This window comes from Carcharodon carcharias, chromosome 9, assembly GCF_017639515.1.
Source record: "Carcharodon carcharias isolate sCarCar2 chromosome 9, sCarCar2.pri, whole genome shotgun sequence".
NCBI lineage: Eukaryota > Metazoa > Chordata > Chondrichthyes > Lamniformes > Lamnidae > Carcharodon > Carcharodon carcharias.
This window is the reverse complement of record NC_054475.1, coordinates 103,338,309-103,353,060: the sequence shown is the minus strand read 5'-3', so window position 1 is coordinate 103,353,060 and position 14,752 is coordinate 103,338,309. Positions and strand designations below refer to the sequence as shown.

The following is a 14,752-nucleotide window of genomic DNA, read 5'->3' as shown; positions in this document are numbered from 1 at the left end:
TGGTTGTCCAGGACATGAGAATTTTCCTGGAGTTCCCAAGTGAAACAGGATGTGCTCCTGACTGGACTGAGGTGCCCTTTATATCTTGGACTACAAACTAAAATTATAAGAAAGAAAATTTAAGATTTAATAATTCTAGTTCCATGCCTTAGTTCTGAAATCCTTACCTCAGTACTTGTCCTTGATACTGATCTTAGTTCCCTCATGTTAAGCCGTTCATGGCTCCCTGCACTGACTCTGACCTCACTCACCCCATTTTCGCTTGTGCTGCTCCTGGCTGTACCTTTGCTCTGCCATCATGACTTTTAGCAAGCTACGCTCCCGCTTCTGCTCTGCTCTCGCTCAGCTCCCACTCCTCCTGCTCTCAGGCCTGATCTTTCCACTGCACCTTATATCTTGCTCAGCTGCTCTCCTCTTGTTTACTGCTGTAGATATATTACCAGGCATTGCAAGATAACAATAGTATCCAGATTCAATCCGAAAGGGACAAACTATTTTCAGTATTTCTTAAGAGATTCTTTCAATCTCAGCTTCAAGAGTTCTCCCTCCCTGACTTACTGGCACCATTGAACTGCTATTCTGGTTCAGGCAGTTCAGGGTGCATAGGGTGACAAGGTAGTGCCAAAAGCAAACAAATGAATGGGCTACCCCAGGGGCCTGTCTTATCCCCAACTCTGTTCAACTCCTACACCAACAACTTACCCCCAACCCAGCCCTGGAAGTTTATCTATGCAGATGATGTTTGCAGTGGCATACAGGCTCAAGACTTACCCTGAGCTGAAAGGCAAAACGGGCCAATTACTGCAAGACATTGTGCCTAAAACCGAGCACCAGTAAAACAGTCTCTAGCACATTCCACCTTCACAATGCCAATGTTAAGAGGGAATTGAACATCAACCTGAATGGCCAGAGACTGAAGCATGATCCCCACCCTGTTTATCCAGGTGTCACCCTTGACAGAACTCTCACATACAAACAGCACATTCAAGACCGCAGAAAAAATTAAAACCTGTGATTACCTTCTCAGTAAACTGGCTGATACTTCATGGGGATCACAGATTAAGACCTCTGCTCTTGCCATCATGTACTCAACTGTAGAATACTACACAGCAATATGGTACTACCCTTGCCCACACCAAATTTATTGATGTGCAACTCAACAATGTGCATCAGGACAGGTACCCTTTGACCTACTCCCCTCTCCTGGCTCCCAGTCCTGAGCAACATTGCCTCCCCACATGAGTGGGGTAATTGAAGCAGGCAAGCTACTGGGGAAGGTCTACTCCAACCCAAGACTGCCCTTAATCAATGACATCTTCAACCCACAAGTAATCTGCCTTCCCTCACACCTCCCCATATGGTTAAACCCACCATACCGAGGAGTAACAGTTGAGGACCTGTTGCAGGAGGAAACACCCACCAGAAACTACTCTCATCATAGCGTCCCTGCTTGTCCATCCTGCTTTGATCTTTAACAGTGACAGTGGGCCATTTTAAACCATTTCTGGACTGACCAAGGCCTCTGTGCAGCCACCCAACATCAGTGGATCACCAAGACCATTCAGGCTACAGCTGTGGTACAGTCCGAACAATAGTGTCTACTAAATAAACTTGAAGGTGGGCTTAAAGAACTCCATTTAGCCACTGAGAATACTATGCACACACTGAATAAATAAACTTCAAGATTTGCAGGAACCCACTTTTTGCCACATGAGCAGCGCATTTGCCAAATGATTGATTGGAAGAACACCGAGAAAATTCCCAGCATCTATCAGTGTTTTTGTGTTATGTTTTATTCAGTTTTGTTTTAGCAAGGTGAAGCATGTTACCACTAGGAACATAGAACATTTTCCATTTTAATTACTCAGTGTCAGCATTATGTATTCTCAGGTATAACATGAATGGGATGCAAAGGTCTCTTTATCTTGCTCCAATTAATTGGAATCTTAGTAGATCATATTAATCCACAATAGTGGATCACTATTGCACAATAGTCTCCAGTTTGATTGAAATTGCAAATTCACACAGTTAGCAAAGAGAGAGAGATTTTCATCTGTTCTTTCTGGCTGGATGTGAGACCAGGTTCAAGGGAGAGCGATAATGTCCTATTCCAGTGTGCTACCAGTTCCATTTGATAAGCTAGGAATGAAATAGAAGATAATTAACCTCTTCATTTTTGCTATAGGTTGACACAAGCAGAATTGTTCATATTCATTCTGTCATTATTCTTCGCCGCTCGGACAAGCGCAAGGATCGGGTGGAAATTTCTCCAGAGCAACTTTCTGCAGCCTCTACTGAAGCTGAGATATCCTTTCCATAGAGATTACTTTCAATACAGACTCTTGGACTCATATACAATCACGTTTTTGTTGGCGAGCAGTTGCAATGTTACCATAAGTTTAAAAAATATTTTATCAGTATGAGGCATCTAAACACTGGGAAATAGGTTCTTTTGGAGTCAGTGTGTCCTCCTTTGGCAGCCCAAGATTGGATATAACATGGGCTAATTGGAGAGTATAGCTTCCTCCACTGTTATCTTTTGAAGCAGTCCGAGGTCAGTTAACAGTATTTGTTACTATATTTATTCACGTATGAGGATATGAACAATTTCCATTCCAAAAAAATGCATGACTTCCCTATAAATTGAACACTGAAATGACAAAGCTTTTGATACCCTAAATTTGCCGTTTCATGTAGGCTGACAGATCCACAAATACACCGTCCCTCACTTTTAGTTCATACAGTGCATTCCCATTAGCTAATTGCTCTACTTTACTATTGTTGTGATATTTCACTGACAGTTTTGATTTCAGTGCTGGCTCCTGTTGCTGAATTTTCATTTTTCCCTGCATCTACCCTGCTTACTTCTAGAAAATCAGAATCAGAAGTCTGGACAGGAGGGAGAGGGAAAAATGCTATTTAAATATCAGCACTGGAGCAGTAGAGCAACAGCTGACAGTAGTAGCTGAAAGGAATGCATTAGTAAACTGCTGCTGGATCCATTGTCCCTAGAGAAGTAGCTCCACTAGTAGGAATAAAAACAAAAAACTGCGGATGCTGGAAATCCAAAACAAAAACAGAATTAACTGGAAAAACTCAGCAGGTCTGGCAGCATCGGCGGAGAAGAAAAGAGTTGATGTTTCGAGTCCTCATGACCTTTCAACAGAACTTCATGAGGACTCGAAACGTCAAGTCTTTTCTTTTCCGCCAATGCTGCCAGACCTGCTGAGTTTTTCCAGGTAATTCTGTTTTCCACTAGAAGGAAACCTGAGGAAGGATGTGATTTTCTTCATAATGATCATCCCCTTCCCCACATCTGCCACCCCACATTCTTAGTTCTAAATAAGGACGTAAAATGTTAGTCTTATACATGAGTTTTGAAGTTGAATGCAGAATAAAATTGCTTGGAGGTGAAGAGTAAATCTCCCTCTGTTATATTTAAAATATGAAACAGACAAATTTAAACTTTGTTTACCTATTTAACTGGAAGGTACTGGGATGAGACTGAATTTTTTTTTTCCTCATAATATTCCTTCACAAACTTATTTTCTGTATTCCTATTTAGATTAGGAAAAGTTCACCTTTTTTTGGTGTGCTTTGATGTCATAGGATTCTAGGGAGGATTAAATTATATAAAGTTTGTGGGTTTGCAGGATTCTGGGAAAGATGCACTGCCCAAAGCTTATGCGATAAAGGTTTCATTTACAATCTTTGACAACTCGCACAGGTTAGCTGAAATGACTGGTCGCCCAATGAGAGTGGTGGGATGGTATCATTCCCACCCTCATATCACCGTATGGCCTTCACATGTGGGTAAGTACATGACTGAACTGGGCATCATGTAACAATGGAGCTAAGGTGACCTATGGGAGCAATTTAGAGAGTAGGTTGCTCTTGTTCACAATGAATTTTCTCCCCTTTGCTCCTTACTGCCAAAGTTGTTGACCTTGCTCAAATAGATTATTTTTACGACTGAGCTAAGTTCCTGTGAGATAGACTTTAACTTTCACTGGCAGATGTTGAAGTTGCCGTTGTAGATTGACTGCTCCTTGTGCACACCATCTGATTTTTCCCACCAACTTCAATGAAAAGAAAAATCTGTAGAGTGTGTAATAAATGGCCAATCCACAATGCCGACTTTACTGCCCGGATGGGAAAGCTATTAAAGAGACGTATGGATGCTTTGACAGGGGACTGTAGGCTTCCATTTAAAGATAAACTTGATAAACCAAAAGGCCTTTCATATTTGTACTAAGCCAGGCTTGCCCAACCTTTTCACTTGTGGGTGCGGTGGGGGGGCGGTGGGGGTTTGGGGGGGTGGTGGGGGGGGGCGTCTACATTTCCATTTTTTTTCTCATTCAAGGGGTCAATGAGCAAATTTTGGAAAGATAAGGTTTGGCACAGCATTAAACTTAATTTCAAAAAGAAGGATGTGGTATTAAGAAAAGAAACAACTTGCTGAACAAAAATAATGCAATGTCATACCATTAAATTGTTAAGTTTCAAAAAGAGTAATTAATCAAAACGATGAGTGTGTGTGTGTGTGTGTGTGTGTGTGTGTGTGTGTGTGTGTGTGTGTGTGTGTGTGTGTGTGTGTGTGTGTGTGTGTGTGTGTGTGTGTGTGTGTGTGTGTGTGTGTGTGTGTGTGTGTGTGTGTGTGTGTGTGTGTGTGTGTGTGTGTGTGTGTCCAGCTCACTCCTAGGCTCAGGGTGCTCACGCACTCACCCTCACCCACTGTGTGAGTGAGTGAGAGTATGTGTTGGTGTGTGGTGGTGAGAGCAAGTGAAAAACCTGAGACTGGGAGTAAGGCAGACACACACTCGCTCACTCTCCCTCATTCGCTCTTGCTCTCCTGCTCGCTATTACGCGCTCCCTTGCTTGCTCGCTATTACACACTCACTCTCTAATTCGCTTGCTCGCTCCCGCTCTGTCCCCTGCTCTGCCCCTCGTTCTGTCCCCGGAAAACTTACCACGGCTGGTGTTCGCTGCTGCTGCAATCACAGACTGTTTCTGAGCAAACGTGGAGAGGAAGCAGCCTATGATTGGAGGAGTATCTCCTTGTGGAATCTTCCACTCCAGCTTACCTGTTGAGCCAGCATTTTGAAAACTGGCTCTGGAGACCGCAGAGACGGCGGGCAGATGCAGGCCGCAGGTTGGGCAACCCTGTACTAAACATTTGGATGGTTTTGCTTTTACCCTTAAGTCATCAGCAAGCTTTACCCAGTGTCTTTAATTTGTTACACGTTTTGTTATCTAACATTTTCTTGCAGCATGAGCACCTGTGATCTCTCAATATTTTATTTGAGTTTGCTAAAAAGAGAAAAAATAATTCTTTGCTATTCACTTAGCAGGCAGTAGATATTTTCACTTAAGGGTTTTTTTTTACAGTAACTCTACAGGAGGGCTATCTCCTTGTTATGCTACCTCTTTTGATATTATGCACTAGATCACAATAAGAGTGGACCTTGCTAGTGAAATTTGTGTTCTGCCTCCTAATATACCAGTGCAGATCCTAACTATGTTAATGTTTTTTTGCTGGAATGGTTTGGGGTCCTTTTAGTTTCCTTGCCAGTTCAGTTTGCACATGAGTGATTTGTTCAAGAAGCAAAATGTGATCAATTACTTTGTAACTTCTCTGTTATCTCTGACAGATGTCCGTACTCAGGCCATGTACCAGATGATGGACCAGGGCTTCGTGGGGCTGATCTTCTCCTGTTTCATTGAGGACAAGAACACCAAGGTCAAAACCACCTCTTTCCAATCTATATTTGCCCCTTTGGTGGCAGTCAGTGATGGCTTACTGCTTCTGAAGAAGAGTCATATTGGACTGTTAAATGTTAACTCTGTTTCTCTCCCCACAGATGTTGCCAGAGCTGCTGAGTTTTTCCAGCACTTTCTATTTTTATTTCAGATCTCCAATATCTGCAACATTTTGCTTTTATTTTAGTGGTTTACTGCTTTGTCAGAGGATGGGAGAGAAAATCATAAGACCTATTTTAGCCCTTTAATGGCTGTTAACAAATGACATTAAGGCGGCCCTCGTTGATACCGGATAGACCAAAATGAAAGTTTACTGAAGCAAAATCTCTGTTAGCCAACGAGATTCTGGAGGGAGACAGAAAACGGAAAACTACAGGCCAGTTAGCTTAACATCTATCATAGGGAAAATGTTAGAAGCTATTGTTAAAGAAGTTATAGCAGGGCACTTGGAAAAAGTCAAGGTGTTCAGGCAGAGTCTTGTGAAAGGGAAATTGTATTTAACCAACTTATTGGAGTTCTTTGAGGAAGTAACATGTGCTGTGGAAAAAGGGGATCTGGTGAATATACTGTATTTAGATTTCCAGAAGGCATTTTATAAAGTGCCACATCAAAGGCAATTGCGGAAAATAAAAGCTCATGGCGTAGATGGTAATATATTGGCATGGATAGAAGATTGGCTGCATAACAGGAAGCAGAGAGTGGGCATAATGGGTTGTTTTCAGGTTTGCAAGATGTAACGTGTGGTGTGCCACAGGGATCAGTGCTGGGACCTCAACTGTTTACAATTTATATAAAAGACTTGGATGAAGGGATTGAAGGGATGGTTGCCAAATTTGCTGATGACACAAAGATAGACAGGAAAGTAAGTTGTGAAGGGGACAGAAGGAGGCTACAAACAGACAAGTGAGTGGGCAAAGATTTGGCAGGTGGAGTATAATGTTGGAAAATGTGAAATTATCCATTTTGGCAGGAAGAATAAAAGAGAAGCATATTATCTAAATGGTGAGAGATTGCAGAGCTCCGAGGTGCAGAGGGATCTGGGTGTCCTAGTGCATGAATCACAAGGCTAGTATGCAAGTACAGCAAGTAATTAGGAAAGCTAATAGAACATTATCATTTATTGTGAGGGGAATTGAATACAAAAGTGGTGAGGTTATGCTTCAGTTGTACAGTGCACTAGTGAGATCACACTTGGAGTACTGTGTACAGTATTGGGTCATCTTTTTTAAGGAAGGATGTAAATGTGTTGGAAGCAGTTCAGAGAAGTTTTACCAGACTAATACCTGGAATGGGTGGGTTGTCTTATGAGCAAAGGTTGGACAGACTAGGCTTGTATCTACTGGGGTTTAGAAGAGTAAGAGGTGACTTAATTGAAACATATAAGATCCTGAGGGGTCTTGACAGGGTGAATGTAAAGAGTATGTTTCCTCTTGTGGAAGATTCTAGAACTGGGGTCACTGTTTAAAAATAAGGGCTTGCCCATTTAAAACAGAGATGAGGTGAAATTGTTTTCTCTGAGGGTTGGAACTCTTCCTGAAAAGGTGGTGGAAGCAGAGTCTTTTAATATTTTTAAGGCAGAAATGGATAAATTCTTGGTAAGCAAGGGGGTGATTGATTATCAGCGGTAGGTGGAATGCATATTTCAGGTTACAGTCAGATCAGCCATGATCTTATTAAATGGCGGAGCAGGCTCGAGGGGCTGAAAGGCTCCTGCTCCTTGTTCGTATGTTGGAATCATATTGGAATTTCTTCGTCATCACTGGAACCACCTTCCTGACAGCAACATGGGAGTACTTTCACCACACAAACTGAGTTAGTTTAAGGCAGCGAATCACCATCACCTTTTCAAGGACACCTTGGGGATGGGCAATAAATGCAGTCAATGCCAGTAATGTTATAATATTTTGAATGAATTTTTAAAAGTCCAAACTAAAAAAAGAGCTGCAACAAAATAACATGTTCATTTCCAAAACAAATCCTCCTTTTTGCCTTGATGAGTGTGATTGCCAACTTGTAAAGAGTCGCCAATAGTTTTGTGCTGTAGGCTTAGGTTGATACTGATCCAAACTCATTTTACATCCATAACTTTGCAACCATAAAAGGGTAAGTCACATTTATCACTTCAATCTGTCTTAGATTTGAATACATGACCATAGAGAAAGGGTGACTTACTAACTAATTTTATGGCTACTTTCAAAGCAAGGTTAATTGAGGTATTGGTGCTCTTCTACAAAATTATGATGATTCTAAGAAGTAGCATGTTTATGTGAATAGTTAATGATTGAATTCCACCCAGATTTTTCTGGTAGCTCTTGCGGTTAAAAACTACCAGCTTGATGGACTTATTGGCTAAATTAAGAAGACATTAGAAAATTAGGTGGCAGGATTAAACAGTATATTTTGCCTTTTTACATATTTTTTTTAGACTGGCCGAGTTCTCTATACCTGTTTCCAGTCAATTCAGGCACAGAAAGGTTCTGAGTAAGTATAATGCAGCGTATGTTATTCTGTTGAAAATAATATAAACTAAGGGCCTTAGTTTTAATATGAGGTGATTAATCTGGTAATTATGGGAAAATGCTAAGTGGAAGTAATGGAAAAATTGGACAGTTGGCCCATGCATGCATATATCCCCGCAGTAGTTTCAGAATACTTTTCACATAGGCTGGGAGCTGATTGCTTGCCTTCTCTGACAGGGTTTGAACTTTGTGTGAGATAACCAATTAGTGGAGGAAACAATTTCAAGTTAGAGACTTGTGCTTAAAATGCATAGAAGTTAGTAGGGCTGTAATTTAACCTGGTGTCATACAAATATAAAGTACTTGAACTAAGCTTATAGGCTAGGATGTCATCAGAACAGCATTAACCTTTTGATAACTTGCTTACAGATATGAACGCATAGAAATCCCTATCCACGTGGTGCCCCATGAAACTATTGGTAAAGTGTGCCTGGAGTCTGCTGTGGAACTTCCAAAAATTCTTTGTCAAGAGGAGCAGGATGCTTACAGAAGAATTCACAGGTAGAGCAAGAAATGTGATGTAGCTTTTAGTATCTGACATTATTCAAATAGTGACAAATATTCAGATATTCAAATCGAAATAGTGGAGACTAAGCACTAAAGAGACTAGTGCTTCCATGTACACATCATTAAAATGTCATGAACAGATGCAGAAAATAATCAAAAAAACTAATGGAATGTTGGCCTTTGTATCTGGAGCAGTGGGATACAAGAGGGTAAAAGTCATGTTTCAGCTATACAAAGCTCTGGTTAGATCACACCTGGAATGCTGCGAGCATTTCTGGGCATCACATCTTAGGAAGGATATATTGGTCTTGGAGAGAGTGCAATATATTAAAATGATACCTGGACTGTAAGGATTAAATTATGAGGAAAGATTACACAAAGTAGGTTGTGTTCCCTAGAATTTAGAAAATTGAGGGTTAATTTGATCAAAGTTTTCAAGATATTAAGAGGACCAGATAGGATAGATCGGGAAAAACAATTTCTGCTAGTTAGGGAGTCTAGAACTGGGGGCATTAGTCAAAAGATTAGAGCCATACCTTTTAGGAGTGAAATTGGGAAGCACTTCCTCATGTAAAGAGTGGTAGAAATTTGGAACTTTCTTCCACAAACTGCAGTTGATGGTAGTTCAGATAAGGTAATTAGCCATTGTCTATGAGGGACCATGGGCATCTCTCTGTTGGGTTGAGAGGCACCACTCCGCATCAAGCATGGGACAAAGCAAAGAGACAGGCTCCTATAATCTACTACAACCAGTATGGGGATTGTACGTGTCCTGTTGGCATCATTCTACACAACACCCTAGCCATTTAGCTAACTGAGCTAACCAACCCCCATAGATCAAGTATTAATTTTAAATCTGCAGTTGATAGATTTTTGTTAACCAAAGACATGAAGGGATATGAGGCAAAGATTGGTATATGGAGTTAAGTCACAGATCGCCATGATCTAACTGAATAGTGTAACAGGCTCGAGAGGCTAAATGACCTACTCGTGTTCCTATGTTTTTGTTGTGTAAAAAAAAATATAGATTGTCAGTGAAGTCCTGGAGTTCTGTTGCAACCATTTTATCCTTTTAAGTAGACACATGATCACTATGGAGAGAAAACACTGAGGTCAGTGCTGTAAGGGAATCTGCATTATAGTGTAAACTAAAGGACTGCACTTTGTTCCCTCCTGCATGTCATAAAAATGGTTATGGTTTTGTCAATTGCATTATGATTCTGTTGATTTATTTTTTATATATACATTTGCATTTTACCTATCAAATGGATGGTGCTAATGCTGAAATGTTAATGCTTCTCCCTTTTTGCAGAGAGCATCACCAAATACAACTTGATAACCAAGTATGACATGGATCACCTATAGATACCTTGCCACAACACTGTGCCAATCCAAATTTTTAAGGAGCACCCTGTATGTCATTTTCTCACATCAGTCGTCAATATGATCTATCTTAAACTGAAATTAGTGCTGAATTAAATTTAAATCTGCATCAGATTTATGTTTGAATGTTAGAACCCGAGTTAAATATTTTTTCCTAAAGATTCAAGCTCACACGTATGAGGTTGAGACTGCCAAGCCCCGTTCACTTGAGACTTTTAATAGCCTTCAGACAGAGTGAACTTTGACTCCCTCTGAGAGTGAAAGAGCAGCCAGCAGCCTGACTACCTAGTCTTTCCCTTCTTCACAATAATCAAATGTTGTGATCCTGGTTCAGTTACACCTATTTTTTTCTTAATTGATTCCATCAAAACTAGTATATGTTCCAGAGGTAATACATGATGGTAACTAACTCATTGCTGTTCACATCAACAAAACAGTTCTCACTCTGAAATTCCATTGTTTTTGAACAGAATACTTATGTTGAAACCATTATTTAGAAGCATTTGATTACACTAACGCCACCGTAACTGGCATGAGCATCAGTTTTATCCATCATCTCTTATACAAACAATCATGAGACATTCCTCCTCCCTGTAGCAGGAGGCTCAGTTAGTATGCTTTCTCTTCCCCTGGCTTATATTTACTTTTAGTTTATTGGCATTTATATTATTGGAAACTGAATAATCATTTTCTGGTGGCTCAATAGATTATACTGCTCTCTTGCCTGTTTCTTGTATCGTTAAAGTTTATTAATCTAGTTCACTTTCTTGCTGTCAATAGATGTTGGTATCCAACAGAAAGTTCTCCATAAGCTGTAACCCTCTATCATTTGTTTCAGCCTGACACACCTGGACCCTATAACCAAGATTCACAATGGATCAGGTAGATGATGGCTCAATGTCTGCAAAACCTTATTTTTAAAAAAATAAATTGCACACTGAGTAACATAATTGAAGAGCATAGTTGGAGACTTGCATCTTTGATCCTGATGATTGCTGGGGAAGCAGAAAGAGTTGAAGAAGCTATAATAAGGTGGAGGGAACTTTGTGGAAATAAAAGGGAGCAATTTACAGATGGGTTCTTTTCTCCCCCCTCCCCCTCAGCTTACAAGGGTTTTCTGCAGGAAGAATGATTAAGTATTTGCTTAAATGTCTAATCCTTCTTAGTGTCCATTATGCCACAAGACCTCCAAACTTCTATATAGAAGACACAAAATTACAGAGAACAGCACTGAGAGAGGTGACATTTGAAGCTTTGCCATTGGTATTCTTTGAGTACTCATGCAGTGTTCAGAAAAATGTTCAGCTTTATGTTCAAGTGCACCTTGAAGAATTACTGCTGCCATAAGCAGACATGTTTTTTAAATTGAGGAAATGTTTAAGATGCTTCTGTGAGTTGCCTGATTTTCAGTGATATTGAAAATGTTATAGTGTTTGCAATATGCTTGGAGCATGTCTGGAGCTATGCCACAGATTGATTACAGATTACACAAGAGTGCATGTCATATTATAGTTGTGGAATTATACTTGATCGGTAGAACTGATGGCACAAGGTTAAATGTGGAGTGTCTTATGAAATTGCTACCCTGAATTGGAGCTCTATGTTACCCGTGTGTGTGTGTGTGTGCACTTCTTGCTCATTATTGGATATGCATTCTTCACTGTTGATTAACGTCTTATCTGAGTACAGCTGTTGATGTAAAGTAATTATAGTGAACAAAGCTAATCCTTTCTTTGAATGCTCAGTATTTTTAAATGGGGGAAAAGGGAAGAGTGCTGTTGTACTGAGGGTGGTGGGAAAAATAGTGCCAGCATTCTGTACGGAATACAGCAATATAATTTCTAAGTGGAAGAGAAAAGATGATTATTAAGATAGTTTCAAAAGTTCAAAATTTACTAGGTTATTGTCCCTCAGGACCCCAGCAACTCCAGCCCCAACCCACCCCACAAATGCATAGGCCAATAGCTGACCACATGTGGAAGGAATATGCACAATTCTGAATTTTTTGTATACAGTTCTGAGTGAATTGCAATTTGTCAAGCTTGTACAATGTTCGAGAAGTTGAGAGCCTAGAGTTAATAAAGACATGAAAGGGGGTTTCATTGGCAATCAGGGCAATGAGATAGGGACAGAAGTAGGTAATGTTACCTGGATTTAAATAGATGATTTTAGTAATGGGTGAATGTAGAATGTGTGAGATTTCTGAGATTTTGTATCATAGGGTGCATGACTTGTGAGTTGTGAAATGTATGATTATTTTCTCCACAAACAAATTGATTATTTGCTTTTAAAGGGCAATATTACAGAAATTACCTTTGAGTTAATTTAAAACAGAGAAAAAGGTTGCAAATCGGCTTGAAAAATCTGACATCTAACTAACCTTCTCGCTCTCTGTAGTTAGATATATGCTATGATGCATCTTAAACTGGAAGTCACCTGCTCAGAAGCAATCCTATTATTAAATAAATCCCAACAGGTGAATTAAAAGAGAATAAAAGGGTGAGGAAGAGGTACCTTAATGTAATATTCCCATTTAATATGTAAAATTATGGATCCAATTAAAAATAAATGGTACAAACTGTGAATGAGCTCTTTGACTTCACATTTGCTAGATGTGAGCAAATCACTGGGTATGTGTAATTCTGAGTACTTTTTAATAAGGATGGGTTAACTTCAGGGTGTGACATACTTTAGAGTTTCATTTGTAGTACTTGCTTGCTCTGAATCAGTTACATGTTTCTTAGGATTCAACTGTTTTATCTTTTGGATACAAAAATATCCACCCATGTGGAATATACCCAATATGGTTTTAAAATTCCTTGACTGACAATATTTGTGTTTCATCTTTTATTTCTCTAGTTTTCACAAAGAATCTATGTAGCCAGATGTCATCCATTAGTGGTCCTCTGCTACAGTGGCTGGAGGATCGCCTAGATCAGAACAAACAGCATATTCTGGAACTTCAGCGGGAAAAGGAACAGCTCCTCCAGGAACTAGTGGCCTTAAAGTGAAAGGAATTGTAGGAACTGTTGGAAGAGGGACAGGAAATTGCCCACAAATTATTCTTCTGTTACTGATGAGCAAGGAAGCTGTTGGACTGCAACCAAGATGTGTAGCAAAGCTTTAATGTCATGTTTAAGACCCCATTCCTTTTATTGCCCTTCGTCTTACCTGCTTATCAACCCAGTCCAATGCCCAAACAAATGGAAGCAGACACATTACAGCTTTGGTTGGCTTTTGTGTCAAAGGGGGATTGTTCCAGTCATTACTGGACCTAGGTGTCCACATTTCAGGGGTCCAGCACTGGAATTGATGGCTCTATTTACGTGAAGTTGTTGCATAGACAAGTTTTCTATCAATGTTTTAATTAATAATTTTTTCAGTTGCACAATGTGGTGGTAGAAGTTGGTTTAATCAATATTATTTCTCAAAACCAGGAAAAAATTTGTTGACTATGTGATAAATTTGTCAACAAAACAATGGCTGCTTGTGTTTTTATTTGTGACCTGCATATCGGACAGCTGTTAGCCAACAGATGCTCTGATTTTTCTTATGCATGCCAGATGTTGGAACATTTTAGAACTGGCGGATATTGGAGAACAAATCTTTCAATGCCACAAGACTTCAGATATATCGAAAGAGGTTAGACAGTTTATTTCTCACAGTTCTCACTGTGAATGGATTTAGTGAGTAAAGTGGAGAAAATTCTGTGCATAAACAATTTTCTTCTCAACTCCAGATATATTTCGGATGCTTTGAGAGCTGGAGCAGAGTGTTAGCACATCACCAATCTGCATTATATTGACTAATTCAACATTTTGGACCCTTTCTTTGACATCTGAGTGGATCATTAACTTAGGCAAACAGCATATCCTGGAACTTCAACAAGAGAAGGACCAGCTTTTTCAGCAGCTCTAAAAGAAAGTAATTACAGGAGCTATGGGAAAAGGGACAGGGAATTTGCACGTGGACTATTCTTCTGTCACTGGTGAGATGGGAAACCATTGCCCTGCCACAAAGCTACATAGCTTGGCTTAATTGAATACATGTGACAGACCCACTTTGCAATCTATTATGTTGTCTATCTAGTGCTTAAACAACCTTGAGTGTGCCTTTTATTTCTTAGTCTAAGGCATAGTTTGAATTACCACTTTCATTTAGTTTTGTTTTTTGGTATCCAAGCTATATCTGAATACATTTAGTTTTTAATGTGCATTTGGTGAACTATTAGACTGGTACAGTAAACAATTCAGTCTGAAATGCACTGAGATTCTCCATAGGGTTTGAATTAATACATTGGATAAATAGTTCAACCATATCCCACAATGACTGGTGCTGCACTTGCCAAACTGTAGTTTCCATGGATAATAAAAGTTTTGGCTTGCTTACTATAACTGCACTAACTGCCCATTTGTGACTTCTGGTAAACTATAGTGACCTCTGAAAATAAACCAAAGCAGTCTAGTAGACTTCAGCCTAGATATGCACTGATGTGGGTATGGGTTAAATTGGATATTTGTATTTAAAATGTAATTTGTAATTAAAAAGTATTAAGAATAAAATCTGTTTTCTACTAATCTGAA

General features: G+C 39.7%; 1 protein-coding gene across 1 annotated transcript in view; it reads left to right on the top strand.

Annotated features, from left to right (window-relative positions):
• The window catches only part of brcc3 (BRCA1/BRCA2-containing complex, subunit 3), a 27,283-nt gene extending 12,531 nt beyond the window's left edge, over window positions 1–14,752 (top strand). Inside the window, exons 2-8 of the mRNA XM_041195435.1 lie at window positions 2,186–2,305; window positions 3,726–3,813; window positions 5,652–5,740; window positions 8,186–8,241; window positions 8,649–8,780; window positions 11,008–11,051; window positions 13,029–14,752. Of these exons, the coding sequence (XP_041051369.1) occupies window positions 2,186–2,305; window positions 3,726–3,813; window positions 5,652–5,740; window positions 8,186–8,241; window positions 8,649–8,780; window positions 11,008–11,051; window positions 13,029–13,180 (681 nt within the window). The 3' untranslated portion in view covers window positions 13,181–14,752. The remainder of the gene's footprint in view (window positions 1–2,185; window positions 2,306–3,725; window positions 3,814–5,651; window positions 5,741–8,185; window positions 8,242–8,648; window positions 8,781–11,007; window positions 11,052–13,028) is intronic.